Source organism: Mastigoproctus giganteus, chromosome 10, assembly GCF_048544385.1.
Source record: "Mastigoproctus giganteus isolate SK-2022 chromosome 10, ASM4854438v1, whole genome shotgun sequence".
In the NCBI taxonomy this organism is placed as follows: Eukaryota; Metazoa; Arthropoda; class Arachnida; order Uropygi; family Thelyphonidae; genus Mastigoproctus; species Mastigoproctus giganteus.
In genome coordinates, this window is record NC_143584.1 from 54,278,166 (window position 1) to 54,294,856 (window position 16,691).

A 16,691-nucleotide genomic window follows, 5' to 3' on the forward strand; every position below is an offset into this window, starting at 1 on the left:
TGATTGTCTCTTCTCCAATGGAACCTTTATCTCATGGCTATTCCCAACCTCGTGTTGTTTGGCATTACAAGAATGCAAAATGGGATGACCTGCGAGACTTCTTTTCTTCTTTTCCTTGGTCAGATTACTGTTTCAAAACTTCTGATGTCAATGGTTGCTCAGATCGTGTCAGTGAAATTATTCTTGCAGGAATGGAATCCTTTATCCCACACTCCACTTTAAAATCTCGTCCCTTATCTAAACCTTGGTTTTCCAATAAATGTGCTAAGGCTGTTCAAGAGAAGAATGTTGCATATCGTAATTGGCTTGCTTCTACTTCTTCAGTTTCATTTTCTGCCTACACCAAAGCTCGCAACAATTGTAAAGCAGTTATTAATCAGTCCAAACTAGAGTTTGAACAGGCTAAGTGTAGAAAACTTGCTTCTTGCCCTAATGGTAGCCGAGCATTCTGGTATTCTTGCCAAAGCTATTGGCCGCAACTTTTGCCCATCTCTGCTCCCACCTCTGTCCAAACCAGATGGTTCTGTTGTCACTTCAGCCAAGGATAAAGCTGACCTGCTAGCATCCCATTTTTCTTCCAGCTCATGTATTTCTGATCTTGGTAAAACACCTCCCACCATTCCCAACACGCTGCATTCAATGCCTCCTGTGGTCTTCCGTCAAAAGGATATCAGAAGGATTTTGATGAATCTTGATGCTAAGAAAGTTCCAAGTCCTGATGGTATTTCTCCACTTGTTCTCAAAACCTGTGCTCCTGAACTTACTCCTATTCTTTGCCGCCTCTTTTCCCTTTCTTATTCCAAAGGTGTTTTTCCTTCTGCTTGGAAATTTGCTCATATCCAGCCAGTTCCCAAAAAGGGTGACAAATCCCTCCCATCCAATTATCGTCCCATTGCAATTACTTCTACTCTCTCTAAAGTAATGGAGAAATCAATTAACCGCCAACTCTTAAACTACCTAGAAACCTTCCATCTGATCAACGATCGCCAGTATGGATTCCGTCAGTGTCGATCCACTAGTGATATTCTGGCTTATGTTACCCATTTATGGACCAATTCAATGGAAAGGTTCGGTGAAACACAAGTAGTTGCTCTTGACATCTCAAAGGCTTGTGATCGTATTTGGCACAAAGGACTTCTAAACAAGCTTCCATCTTATGGTTTGCCAACTGTTTTCAGTAATTGGTTATCCAGTTTTCTCTCTGATTGCTCACTGAGGGTGATGGTAGATGGCTCTCTGTCTTCTAACTTCTCCACTAATGCCGGTGTCCCCCAAGGTTCAGTTCTTTCCCCCACTCTATTCCTTTTGTATATCAATGACCTTCTTCCATTGATTGGAAATCCTATCCATAGTTTTGCCAATGATAGCACATTGCATTCAACTTTCCATTTTGAGAAACCTTGTCCTGCTCAATCAGCTCCAAACTCTCGAAAATTTGCTACCAGTTCCTTAAATGCCGATCTTCAGGTAATTCTCCAGTGGGGCAAAGACAACTTAGTTGATTTCAACCCTTCTAAAACTCAGTCTTGCCTTATATCTCGCAAAAAGGATTCTTCTGCTCCTATGCTTATCTTTAGTGACACTCTGATTTCTAGGCAAAATGATATATCTCTTTTGGGGATTACCTTGACTTCTAATCTCTCTTGGCACAAGCACATTACAAATATTGCTTCCTCTGCATCTAAAAAACTTGGTTTTCTCTTTCGCTCTCAGCGTTACTTTTCTTCCAAACAGCTGCTCACTCTGTATAAATCGCAAATCCGCCCTGCTATGGAATATTGTTCCCACATCTGGGGTGGTGCCCCCAAAACCTTTCTCAGGCTTCTTGATTCCATTCAAAAGAGGGCAGTTAGGTTAATTAATGATTCATCTCTAATAGAGTCTCTCCACTCGCTCTCTCATAGACGTACTGTTTCTGCTGCATGCCTCTTCTACAGATACTTCCATGGGCACTGTTCTTCTGAACTGGCTTCTATAATTCCCGCCCTCTCTTTCAAAACAGTCCAAACACGTGCTGCCACCAGCCAACATCCATTTACTGTCCAACTTCAAACCCACAGAACCAACTTTTCATCTTCCTCATTTATTCATTCAACTGCCGTTTTCTGGAACAACCTTCCTTCATATGTATTTCCTGAAAATTACAATCTACCGAAGTTCAAGTTCAATGTCAACAAATATCTTCTTTCATCTTCTCAACCTCCAACCCAAGCACGGTACTAAGTACTATAGGTTCTAATACCTCTCGTGTTTGGGGTTCACATAAAAAAAAAAAAAAAAAAAAGAATAACTTTAGGGAAGAACTATAAAAATAACTGGAGAGGATGGACGGGTGATGTGGGAAGTTTTTTGGCTAATGCTTTATAAGCTTGCTTTCTTTCATTGTATGTTACTATTAGTAATAAAAAATCCTTGCTTGTTACCATACTAAGTTTATCAGCTAAGATAAAGAAAGCAAACACAAGAACCAGGGCAAACTACGGTAAAATTTACTGGACAAACTGGTTTGCTGCTACCACAATTTCTCCCCACATTCTCAGTAAACAGACAGTGCATGTTATTGGTAGCAGCAATAGAAGTCGAGAACAATATATTTATTGACAATAATGGGCATGACAGACAAACAGATGATGTACTGATTGGTGCGTGAACATAACAGACGATATGATAACAACATAGAGTTAAGTGATTGATTGACTTATGGTACATATATATATAGAATTTCTTTCTTTCTTTTCTTATTATTTCCTAACATAACCTAAAGGAAAAGGTAAAGTGCAGCCATTATCAACCCACTGCAGGATGGAAGCCTCCTCAACAATTCATGCTGAGGGGAAATGGACCATAATCTGCCACACTGGTCCGGTGCGGGTTGGCAGATCGACCGTATTCAGCAGTCAGGGGCTTGAACCCCGGTCTACTCAAGGAGCGTGTGCTACTGCACTCCCGCTCCTGACCACTCGGCTATGGAGCCTAACCTAACCTAACCTAACCTAACCTAACCTAACCTAACCTAACCTAACCTAAAGGTTAGGTTAGGTTATGAAATATAATGAAAAAAAAAGAAACTTTTTCCTTTTTTCTTAACCTAACCTTAAAAACGTACAAAAGAAAGCAGTAATATATTTTGTTTAATAGCCAATACACCAACACATGTAAACCAATAATTTGACCACTTGATATTATTGTCTGTTATGTTAACGCACTAATCATTACATTCTCTGTAATGCCTACCTGACAATCAATATATCGTTCTCCATTTCTGCCAACAACCCACACTGTCTGTTTACCGAGAATGCAGGAAGAAACTGCAGTAGTGGCAAACCAGTTCATCTGCTAAGTTTTCCATAGTTTGCCGTGGTTCTCCTGTTGGCTTTCTTTACCTTAGCCAGTTTGTCTTTGAATTATAGTAGTATCAAATTATCATTGCATACCACTTTTAACAGTCACCCTCCAAATAAAATAAAGCTAAATTAATAATTAAACTTCTAGAAAACTTCTTCAGATATTTGAAGCAATAACAATAAAATTTTTATGAACAAAATTACTGATTGTACTAAAAGCCAAAAAAAGTAAAAAAAAAAAAAAAAAAACCCTTCCCATTCCACCTATCCATTCACTCCAAATGTTTCTCCATTTCTTCCTTGAATTCATTTAAGCTATCAACTTCCACAACAACAAATGGAAGTTTGTTCCAGCAATCAACCACCTGCTGGCTAAAGGCAAAGTTCCACACATCTATTCAACAACTGTCTTTCCTCAATATTAATTTATGCCCCCTCAGGTACATAATCTAAGCAAGAGGAAGTATCTCATCAGAACTGAGCTTGCTCAAACCATTCAATGCCTTATACAACTCAATCAGATCACCTCAGAGGTGCATAGTCTCCAGATGATACAATTTGCAGAAATTAAACCTTTCTTGGTAAGTGCAACCCATTGATCCTCTCACTAATCTCGTTGCCCTTCTCTCTACTCATTCCAGCAGCTCTACATCCTTCCTAAAATGAGGCCTCCAAATTTGTATGCAGTACTCAAGGTGGGGCCAGACTATTGCCTTATACAAAGGGATAATCACCAACTTATCCCTGCTAACAAAATTCAATTCCTGTATATCACTGACAACACCCCACGCACTACTCTGGTAGTGTGTCTGCACTGCTCAGAAAACTTCATATCTGATTGCACAATTACTTCCAGATCTTTTTCATTCTCTACTACCTGAGTGTAGTACCACACAGTTGGTACATTACCCTGGGGTTACTGCTACCTATAAGCAGGACTTTACATTTATTAATGATAAACTTTCGTTGACCTCTCAGAACATCTGCTCAACTTTTCTAGATTCTCTTGCAGTAGTGTACTGTCATTAGCAACCCTGTGAACCTTTGTATCGATACAGAATAGCGTAATGTATATCTCGAACTTGATAACGTAAGGTACGACGTAAAACAAGGTAGCGTAATATGTAGCACTGTATCAGGAATCTGTTAGCTTAGTATAGCATTATCAATTAATCAATGCATCCCATGCAATTTTCTTCTCTACCATGAGTCTCAGTAGTTCATCTGACAACCATTTGGGCCTAAACCTTGAACAGTATTTCTTAGTTGGTAAGAAATGCCTAATAGCTTCCAAGATTAATTCCTTGAATACTTCCCGTTTAGAATTTGCTGTTATTAACGTCATCAGTTGGTCTCACTATATAGAATTTTAAAAAATCTGAGACCATTGTAGTCACCTTTACGAAAACAAAAACCCTTCTCTTTACCCTGATGGTAGTTACATCTTTAAGTCCTCCATTAGTACACTGATCACTGACAGTGGTTCCTTTATCTGTAAATTCTTAATGCATGAATAACCCCTGCTGATAATCAGATCAAGGGTATTAATTACTCTGGTTGCCTCTCGAACATGCTGCTGTAGAAAACAATTATCCAGTAAATCCACAAATGTCTTGCTAGTGTGCGAGTGACCAACCACAAGTTCCAATCAATATCTGAGAAGTTAAAATCCCCCATTATAAGACTTCTAATTTACTGGCCCACTCTATTTCTCTGTTTAGTTGTTCGTTGTACTCATCAGAGTCATTTATCCTTTAACATACATGCTCTTACCTCATTTTGGCTTTCCCGGTGCTTTTGTCACGCCAAACTGATCCAACATTGCATTGTCCATGTCAACTGGATGCACTTGCTTAGATTTTATGTTTTTCTTAATTAACAGCATAGCCCCTCCTCCCTTCCTATACTGCCTATTCTTTCTGTAAACATTGTACTCACCAAATTCCAATTCTGGATTACTTATCTATATATTTGTGTCAGGGCCGCTGCGACCCTATGTACTGCCAGTAAGCAAAATCAAATTTTCCGCCCCAAAATATTTGGATTATGAAATAAAATAAGGTTTAAATAATTATTATTCATTTATTGAAAAAGAAAAGAATTAACATATCTCACATATAATATAATGAAACAACAAACAAATATAACAAAATCATTCTGAAAATAAACTTTAAATTCTAAATCACTGATCAATGTCACTTAACTTGATATGTAAATCTTTGCAATGATTTAATAAATTGTCACCTGACCATTTTTTTTTTTTTTAAATTGAGAAATATTATAAGACATTTTAAATATGTCTACATGTTCTTTCATATTTGTAAACCTTTCAGTTAACAAGAAAATTTTTGTGTCCATAATTTGAAAGAAAAAAATAAATTTTGAAATTTTGTTGAGGATCCTGAATACCTTCATCTCTACTTTCATAATCAAAATGATGTTTTTTCAATCTTTTCTTTTCTTTTCAGTGCTTTCTTCAGGAAACGAAGCTTCAATGCCAATGATAGCAGTCATATTATTAGCCGAATCGAGAATTTTTTTGACTGCTTCCTCTGTTCTGTTTTCTTTAAAATATTCCGTGCTATTTTGTTGACATTCAAGAGCTTCACATATATCAGAATCCTTTCTTTTTTTTTTGAACATTTTACATATCGGATTAATTTTATTTAAAATAGCATGCCAAATCATAATTGAACAAAGAAACCTATAAGATGTTATTTTTAAGGCTATTGATTTAGCATGATTCCTTGTATCCATATTTTTATTTCCACCTTCAGTGACTATAGAAAAATACTAGAAATGACTAGCTTCTCTAGTCATTTCTAGTATTTTATCTGTAATATTTTGTGAATTTATTTCAATAATTTAATTTTGTATTTGATCACCCAAATGTACGATATTTTTCGATTCAGATTTCTGAATATGTCAAATATGTTATGGCAAATCAAATTTGAATCAAATTTAGCAATTGTTTCAGAAATTTTTAAAAAAGTTACCATTGTCATTTTCATATAAATCTTTTAAAGATCCCCTGAATGCTATACATTGACTTGCTAAAATACTATCATATATATATATCATTCTGACCGAACTCCAGAACATGGATATCTCCATTGCAAGCGTGGCCGAAGAATGGAACGATTGTCCGGTCGAGTTCTGTGATTGGCCGATTATTGGGAATGCGTAATTTACCTCATTTTGCATCTGATTGTTTATTGGATGGAAATTCGAAATTATCGTGCTCTTGTTTAATCGTCCTGCTGCTCTGCTGCCCTCGGTTATTGTTATTTTGTGTTATTCCATTTGCAAAAGATGGATGTAAGACTGTAACTGAATGGTGTATGAGTGTGAATTTGATACCTTCGGAATACACGTTTTCAGTGTGGATGTTTGATGAAGTGTACTGGCATGCGAGGACTGATGAGGTTAGTTTTTTGTTTTGCTTTCAAGTTTTTCTTGGCGATTTGATGTTTTTTGCAGCAATTGTATGTATGAGTTGTTAGTATCAGGTTCTCTTTATATTAGTGGGGGTGTGGGGGAGGCAGCCACCAGAACAAAAAAAAAAAAAGAAGAAAATAAACATTTCTGTTGATGGAAATGAACAATTCTCATCGTAAATGCACGTGAAATCATCTAGTAATGTGCTCAGGAGAAGAATCAGTGGTAGTGGTTGTATGTAGTGGTAATTTTTATTTGTTTTAAAAAAAAAATATTGTGATATCACGTGACATCCCCCAGTAACATGCAGACGAGGAGGAGAGGGGGATAGCAGTGAATGGGAGTTGCCTTCATGTCCTATCATTGCTTTCTTTTCCTCTTTGTCGCCGAAGTACGGGGTTGTAGCCATGTTCTGGAAATAAGACGGCCTCCGTAGCCGAGTGGGCAGGAGCGGGAGTGCAGTAGCACACGCTCTTTGAGTAGACTGGGGTTCAAGCCCCTGACTGCTGAATACGGTCGATCTGCCAACCCGCACTGGACCAGCATGGCAGATTATGGTCCATTTCCCTCAGTATGAATTGTTGAGGAGGCTTCCATCCTGCAGTGGGTTGATAATGGCTGCACTTTACTTTTTTTTTTTTTCTGGAAATAACCCTGCGAAATATAAATAAGAAAGACAGACAGCGCCAGACCAAGGTATTTCTGCGCCCTGGGCAGAAAGATTTTTTTGTACCCTTTACTAAGGATACATATTTTTTTACCTCATTGGCCTTCTGTTTTTGGCTACCCAGAAGAGTGCCCTGCTACCCCATACCTTAATCCGGCACTGAACAGAGATCCAGATAATAAGAAAATTAACCTGTCTGCAATGTCATGTACTGTATTTATTTCAAATGAATTATTTGTCTGCTGTGTTGAATACTGGTAAACGTTAACCAATAAGCTAACCAGCACAACTTCTGGGTATGTGGAACAGGAGGTTGGTTAGGTTTTATGAGTACCACTAAATTACAGAATGGTAATCCCTTTAACTCTTAATTCGTGCTTAGTAGCAGCACTAATTGTCTCAATTGCCTGAAGGCCAGAGATGCAAACTATTAATGAGTTCCCAGTTAAGTCTCTTGTAATCTGTTCGTTATATGGAAATTTTCTTTTCTACAGAAACTATTTTGACTGTCAATACCCAGGGGAATTCAAAAAATATCGCTAAATAGAAAATTTCGTTTTAAATAAGTTTGTTAAACAGAGGTCTGACTTGTATATGTCAAAATAAATTTTGGCACCATCCTGAACTGCTGCCAGTAAGTGATGCTTATCTCGCCTATCCACTTGCAGCAGCCCTGATCTGTGTGACACCATGTCTCTGATATCCCAACAATATCAGCCTTTGATGTTTTGACCAGCACTTCAAATTCATCAAATTAATTTACTATACTCGCAGCACTGGGTAACTCTTAGTTACCCTTACACAGCCCATTATGGCCTGTATTTACTTGTTTCATGATTACTTCCAGCAGTTACCGAAATTCCCAGCAACCTGTTTTCCAGGCTGCTGCTTAATTTAATAGAAGCAGTGCAAAAATCACTTCCACCTCTGCCTGCAGCTACTGCTAATCTAGTAGTTTGTGAATCCTCCCCAAAATTAGCAGTTTTCTGACCCACCTAACATTGCCTCGATAGCATTAGCAACTGTTCTTTCACCCTTTCTATTTAAGTGTATCCCATCTGTGTAGAAGCAATCTCTCCTGTTAACAAGCACAGACCATGCTGAGAAAAATTCTATCCAATGAGTCTTGCACAACCTCTCCAAGGCTGAATTGATTGACAACGCTCTCATCACATACTCCTTCCTATCATGGCTGTGCAGAATTGCAAACACTTTCAAATTTAACCCTAACTTGCAAACTTTTTTTAACACTGACCTGTACTTGTTAAGACTGCAGATCTCTTATTCTTAATGTCTTAATGCCAATGTGTACAACAATATCACCTTTTGTTAGACAGCTGAGAGCTTGAGGGCACCCCCCCCCCCATTTTAATTCCTTCCTTGGGTATCTGACCTACTCTTCAAACTCTCATAGATGCCCATCAGAATGCTGAGTTGGTTCCTAATATCTTTACACTCTCTGCACCTAGAACACATAAAGACACCTTTCTTGGCTTGATCATGTCCTTTTCCAGAAAGATCTGCAAACATTCCACAAGTTGCAGATTTTTTTTTTAGACTGTGATGTGTTGGAGAATTGCTCCCTTTGGTTCTCCCCCTAGCCACAGCACTCCTGTTACTTTGTACCCATTGCTTTGCTGCTCTAGTCTGGGGCATAATTTCCATTTAAATACAATTTAATCAATTAACAATGAAAATTAATAAGATTAATAAATTTAATTGATTATAATTGACAATACTACAATAAGCGAACAGATTCCTAAATGCAGTGATATGTATTAAGCCATCTAGGTTCACGTTATACCTTATGCTATCAAGCTCGAGATATATGTTATGCTATACCGTAACGATCACAATGTTAAATTAATTAACATTAACAATTAATTGACATTAAATTAATTACAATGTTAATTTGATAATAAGAAAATTATCCTCTCAACTCCAACCTACGTGATTCAAACATTGGAGCTACATATTTACCACAATTAAAAATTAGAATTCCCCTACCATTCACTCTATAATATTATAACAATTGCATCAAGTAGATATAGACAAAGCTGCGATTCACCTTGACAGCTGATCTGGGGAAAATGTATTGCCTTTTGATTCCAAAGCTAAAGTACCTTAGGAAATTCACTGGTGAATCCTAACCAGGAAGCTCTCATTGGGAAAGAAGTATCTGTAAAGAAATAGCAGTGACTGCTAAAAGAACTGTGACATCAGTATTTGGAAAGAAAGCAAAAGTTTGGATGTTACTAGTCAATATTTAGCCAACAACTGAAACTTTTGTTCCTATAAAAAAAACTTTCATTTACCTTTAGTTTGGAAAACAGAAATGGGAGTTTTCAAGGAAACTATCATAAAAAAATTTTAAAAAATGAAAATATATTCTCCATATTTCAGTTACATTTGCATGTGCTTAACAAAATGAGAGAGAGAGAGAGAGAGAAAAGACTACTGTATCAAAAGGAAAATTTTTGCTATTATACATCACATTTTCCAGATCATAAGATGCACTTTTTCCTGAAAAATGAATGCACAAGGAATGCACCAATCAGAGTGAGTCCTGATTTGGCACCAACAAGAAAAACAAAGCAACGAACAATTTCGTAGGTGTGTTAATGGGTGAAAAATTCACGAGAGTTAGCAAACAAGAGAGTTACCAACTTTTGAGAAATGTAGAACCAACAATGACTTTGATGGCACCAAAGATGATAAACCCATTAAGAAAGTATGCGTCAGATCGTAACATGTAATGATGAATGTAATAAGCATTTTTGCCATTCCAAGATGTGTAGGAGCTTCATTATAAAGTAGAATTTTGTTTAGTAAGCATCTGTGAATCTATATGTAATAAAATAATATTTTTTCCCCAAAATTTGTCTTATAAAATGTGGGTGCTTCTTATTGTCTGGAAAATATGGTATGTCATTTTTCTTTCAGCAGAAATGTTTAGTTTACACAAGAAGACATGACAAATTGAGAAAGCTGAATCCATAAATATTTCTACATAAAAAGAAATATCCATTTTGTGAAAAAAAGACATGCTGGAATCTTTTTTTAATCAGATTAATAATAATAATAAATTACTAAATTACTAAACAGATTGATAACCCTCATACCTTAGTCACAATCCTTGTTGATTATTCAAAAGTGACTGTGATTAGAAGGAAAGAAATATCTAGGAAAACACAAAAGAAAAAAATAAAAATTATGAAATAACGTACCACATTCTGAATCCCCATGGACTCGAAAAAATCCTGATCCGCATTCACCTATAAAAACAATTTACATTATGCATTTGATAAATCAGTGTTTATGTATATACAGGGTTAGTCAAGAGTAGCTTCATAACTCAAAAAGTTTGTTAAGTGTGTTTACTACAGTCAACATGTGCTGCAAAGAATAAAAATAGATAGAATTAAAATTGCAGTCTTAATGCTCTTTTGTTATTTATTTCTGAAGTAGCTGCCTGCAGTGCTGCTGTGTGTAAACAGAAATGGTGAAATACACTGGTGCAGAAAGAGCCCAATGCATTTTTTGGATGGAACAAACAAAGTACAAGATGCAAGAAAAATAAAAATTTCACACAAAGTTTGGCAAAACCCCATTGAGCAACCAGTTAATCTACAGTTGGCATTTAGCATAAGACTTTCTTAGCTATTAGACGTTGTGTCCACCACAGTATGAAGACCGGCAGGCTTATTATAAGTGAGGTTGTTGTTGAGAAGGTGGGAAGGAGTTTTGCCCAGTCCACAAAAATCAATGTATTGGGCCACCATAGAACTTGGTGTACTGCAAAAATCAGCATGTAGAGTATTGCATAAGTCATGTACCATCTGCAAGTTGCAGACGGTATTACTGACATTACTGCTAAAAACAAGATCAGATTTCAGATCATTTTGTATGGACATGCTTACTAAGACAGCAGAAGATGAAGAGCTGCTTAATCATTTTGTGTTTAGTGGCAATTGCATGTTCCATGCCACAGGCAAGGTGAATGTGCACACACAAACAATTGTGAGAGTATGGAGAAGTGACATTTACAACTTAGCTCTGGAACACATCCAAGACAATCTATATTTTGTCCTTAGCATGTTTTACGCAGCAAATTGCAGAGCAGCATACAGCCCATTCTTCTTCACAGAAACAATAATCACCAGTCCCACGTATTGAGACACAATGGAGAATTACTCGATCCTGCAAATTGCTCCAGATAATCCCAGCAATAATGTGATTCTCCAGCAAGATGGTGTACCCTTCACTTCCATAAGGATGTACAAAGCTGTTTTGATCTCCACTTGGTGGGCAGGGCATGTATAGATTCAATTCTATAGCTAGTTCATTAATCAGACCTCATACCACTGGGCTTCTTTCTGTAGGGTTACATTACAGATCAGACAAAATCTCCTCCTACCCAATTCCAACTGATGTGAATGACTTAAAGACTTCCTAAAGCTTCAGGAAGGAAAATAGTTTTTTAAAATTTACATTAAACTTTTTAATTAATTTCCAATTGTTTTTTGAATTTTTAATTGTTTTCAATTGATTTTTTACTGTAAGCATTTTGCATTAATCTTTTATTCGTTTTAATTCCTGGGTATCATACAAAAGTGTTCTACATATCATATTGAGGTAAATTTCTCTTATTTTTCTACACAAAATCAATTATATGCAAATTAACTGATTATGAAATCAACAACAAAAAAACTGAAGAAGGAGAAGAAGAAAAGTGCAGGGATTTGATTCAATGTTATTAAAACTAAAGTGCTGTTAGCACTCAGGCAATGGTTCTGTATATGTGAGTGCGTGCACACACACACACACACTTGATTATTAATCAATCAGTTCTGCCCAACACTAATCAAAATGCACTCATAGCTACAAGCACACTGCAGAGCATATTTGAAAATCTTAACACACATGCAACTGAAATTCATTAAGAAAACAAAGGGAACCTGTCAGTTAAATTATAAAATAGATTTTTTTTTCTGTAACAAGTATGTATATGTAACTATACTAAACTTTCAGACAAAAAAATCAGTGGTAACATATTAAGAAATAAATAATAAACAGTATGCATATGTTGGATGCTAAATATATTTCAACTGCATTTCCATTGAATGGAATGAGAAATTTCATTTTTCTAGAGAAAGCTTATTACAAAATTTACAACAAAAAATATTTCCATATTACTTAGTAATAATGAAACCAACACTAGTGAAAACACACAAAATACAAATAGAGCAGCAGCAGCTGCAGTAATAATAACCAAAGTGTGCTAATTACAAACTGTACAAGTGTCATGATATTACATTTACATTTATTTTATTATTATCACCACCTCTTTTACAACTACGCAGCATGTAAAAGAGGTGGTAGTAATATCACAACACTTGTACAGTTTGCAATTAGCATTTTGATTATTATGGCCACTGCTCTAATTGTAGTGCATTTGTGTGTGTTTTCACTACAGTATTGATTTCATTATAGTATAATGAAAGAAGTGTTTTCGGTATAGGATGACCTTCAAAGAGAAGCTTAAATCAAGCTCTAATCCTAAACATTTTTTTTTCAAGTTTCTTAAAATGATAAGATAAAGTTTTTGGAGTCAGATAATCTACTTTACAGCAACCAAGTTTCCTGAAGTGAAAATGCCAAATTTCCAGAGTGGTGAGGTATTCTACTTGAGTGCTGTATAGAGAATCCATAAATTCTCATATTAAATTTACAAATTCATTATTAGTTTATTTTAGTTACCATGATGGACATAGACTGTTAACAATTTTATAGTGTCCATCAGAAAAAAAAAAAAAAAAAAAAAAAAAAAACAGTAGTTGTGTGAGAGTAACTGGATGCAAATTTAGTGCACAGTAGAAACATAATGAAAACTGTATCTGTTAAAAATACTATCCTTTAGAAGAATTGGTATTTGGTTTAAAGCTTTATAAACTCCATGCAAAAGTGTTTTCCTGTCTTCAAGCATTATAATTAGTAAGTGATTGATAGGAAAGTGCATTTACTGATGCAGTAATATAACAGTCACACAGCCAGTGTGACTGGCTTTGTGACTGGTCTACAAAGAGTGTAACACGAGGATCAGAAGCATGTTCAAGTGACAACCAGAGGGAGTAATACTCGTAATCTGATTATTATAAGTGATTGTTATTATTCATGCATTAAGAATCTGCAGATAAAGGAACCACTAGGTCACAATGATCACAGGGTATTGATGTGGGATTTACTCAAAGATGTAACTACCATCAGAGGTAAAGGGAAGGGTTTTTGCTTTCGTAAAGGTGACGACAGTGGTCTCAGACAGTTTTTAAATTCTATACAGTGAGACCAACTGATGATGTTAACAACAGCAAATTCTAAATGGGAAGCATTCAAGGAATTAATCTTGGAAGCTACTAGGCTTTTCATACCAACTAAGAAATACTGTTCAAGGTTTAGGCCTAAATGGTTGTCAGATTAACTAATGTGACTCATAGCAGAGAAAAGAAATGCAGGGAACACATAATTTATCAGGAGGCACAGATGCCTATGGTAGATATAAGATCGTCTGTAATCAAATGACAAAAAAGGATAGGCAAGCAAAGGCATATTACGAGAAATCTTTGGCAAAGGATGCAAAGAAAAACAGTAAACACTTCTTCTTTACTTATGTAACCTCTAGAAGGAAGGGGATGGATCAGATTGCTCCATTTGATATCGATGGTCCGATTGTTGATGATTCTGCTCGGGTAGCTGACAAACTGAATGAGTATTTGGCATCTACATTCACACATGCTAGAAGTTTATCAACCTCTGGTAGAGAGCTAAATGATTCTGAAATAACTGAGAGAAACGTCCTGGAGAAATTGACAGAGGTGAAAGTGATTCTTGCACTGCTTCTATTAGAATGAGCAGAAGCCTGAAAAACAAGAAGCAGGATATTTCAGAGACTGCTGGGAGTCATTGCGGTACAAGTAAACACATGGATTGTTTTAGGGTAGCTAAGAATAGAAACAGGTGCATGTATACTTGCGTGTACACCAATGCTAGGAGTTTAGTAAATAAATTTGATGAATTTGAGGTATTGCTCAAAGCATCAAAGGCGGATATTGTTGGGATATCAGAGACGTGGTGTCACACAGATATAAGGAATGCAGAACTGGAATTTAGGGAGTACGTCTACAGAAAGGATAGACAGGATAGGAAGGGAGGAGGGGTTATGCTATTAGTTAAGAAACACATAAAATCCAAGGAAGTGAAGCCAGTCGACATCGCTGGACAGTGCAGTGTCGAGTCAGTTTGGTGTGACATAAGCATTTGGAGATCAAAATTGAGAGTAGGAGTGTGCTATAGGCCTAATGACTCTGATGAGTATAATAAGAAACTGTACAGGGAAATAAAGTGGGCCAGTACATCAGAGAGTCTTATAATGGGGGATTTTAATTTCCCAGATATTGACTGGAATTTCTGTTGGTCACTCACACACTAGTAAGGCTTTTGTGGATTTATTGGATGATTGTTTTCTACATCAGCATGTTCAGGAGGCAACTAGAGGGAGTAATACTCTTGATTTGATTATCAGTAATGATTCTTCATGCATTAAGAATCTGCAGATAAAGGAACCACTAGGTGGCAGTGATCACAGTGTGCTGAAGTGGTGATTACCATCAGGGGTAAAGGGAAGGGTTATTGCTTTTGTAAAGGCGACTACGATGGTCTGATCTGAGACATTATTTAAATTCTAAACAGTGGGTCCAACTGAAGATGTTACCAACAGCAAATTCAAAATGGGAAGCATTCAAAGAACTTATCTTGGAAGCTACAAGGCTTTACATACCAACTAAGAAATATTGTTCAAAGTTTAGGCCTAAATGGATGTCAGATGAACTAATGAGACATATGACAGAGAAGAAAAATGCATGGGATACATATAAATTAACACGTGACACAGAAGCCTATGATAGATACAAGTTGATCTGTAACCAAGTTACAAAGGAGGTTAGGCAGGTAAAGGCAGATTACGAGAAATCTTTGGCAAGGGATGCAAAGAAAAACAGCAAAGAGTTCTTTACTTATGTAAACTCTAGAAGGATTGTTATTTGCTTGTTAGATATTTGGTTTTTAGGAGCATTAGCAACTAAGGCCATATTGCTCCGGGATATGTGATGGTTATTCCCTGACCTTTCCGCCTCCTCCGTATTTGGTGGTGACGGGCTCGAACCCCGGTCTAAGCAAGAAGCGGATGCTCCTTCCCACCTGGCTACGGAGGCGCCGGCTCTAGAAGGAAGGGGATGAATCAGATTGGTCCATTTGATATCGATGGGTCAACTGTTGATCCTGCTCAGGTAGCTAACAAACTAAATGAATATTCTGCATCGAAATTCACACATGAGGAGTTATTCAGCGAGGGGAATGCCAGAGGTGTATTCAACTCTGGCAGTAAGCTAGAGAATCTTGTAATAACTGAGAGTAAAGTGGAGGAGAAATTGTTGAAGACAAACACAAGAAAGGCACCTGGGTTGGATGGGATCTATCCAGTTATATTAAAGGAGGCATCAAAGGAAGTAAGCAAACCCCTAACCATAATCATGAGAGCTTCCTTGGACTCAGGGGAAGTACCCACAGACTGGAGATGTGCAAATGTGACCCCAATTCACAAAGGAGGATCAAAGGCTGACACAAGTAATTATAGACCTGTGAGTTTAACTTCTCTCCCAGGAAAATTAATGGAGCCACTGGTTAAAGAAGCACTGCAGGATCACCTAGACAAGACTTCAGTTATAACTCGGACACAGCATGGTTTTGTTAAGGGGAAGTCTTGCCTGACCAATTTGATTGGATACTATGATGCAGTCACAAAGGAACTGGATGCAGGGAATAACTTTGATATTATATACTTGGATCTTAGAAAGACTTTTGATACTGCTGCACATGGAAGACTGCTGCACAAATTGGAGCAGTGTGGCATTGGAGGCAAATTGCTCCTATGGATAAAGGGATGGTTGAGGGGGAGAAGACAGAGAGTGGTAATCAATGGACACTGCTCATCGTGGACTAATGTTATTAGTGGAGTCCCTCAGGGTTCAGTGTTGGGTCCATTATTGTTTTCTGTATTTATAAATGATATTGATGATGGTATATGAAGCTTACTGTCCAAGTTTGCAGACAATACAAAGGTTGGCAGGGTTGTCAAGGACACTACTGACACTATGCTGTTGCATCAGGATCTGGAAAGGTTGAGCAGA

The 16,691-nt window shown here is 36.9% G+C and overlaps 1 protein-coding gene across 1 annotated transcript in view; it reads right to left on the bottom strand.

Annotated features, from left to right (window-relative positions):
- Positions 1-16,691, bottom strand: part of LOC150079035 (lactadherin-like) — a 300,762-nt gene that overhangs the window by 31,508 nt on the left and 252,563 nt on the right. Inside the window, exon 9 of the mRNA XM_090383407.1 lies at positions 10,677-10,724. Coding sequence (XP_090239533.1) covers positions 10,677-10,724 — 48 coding nt within the window. The remainder of the gene's footprint in view (positions 1-10,676; positions 10,725-16,691) is intronic.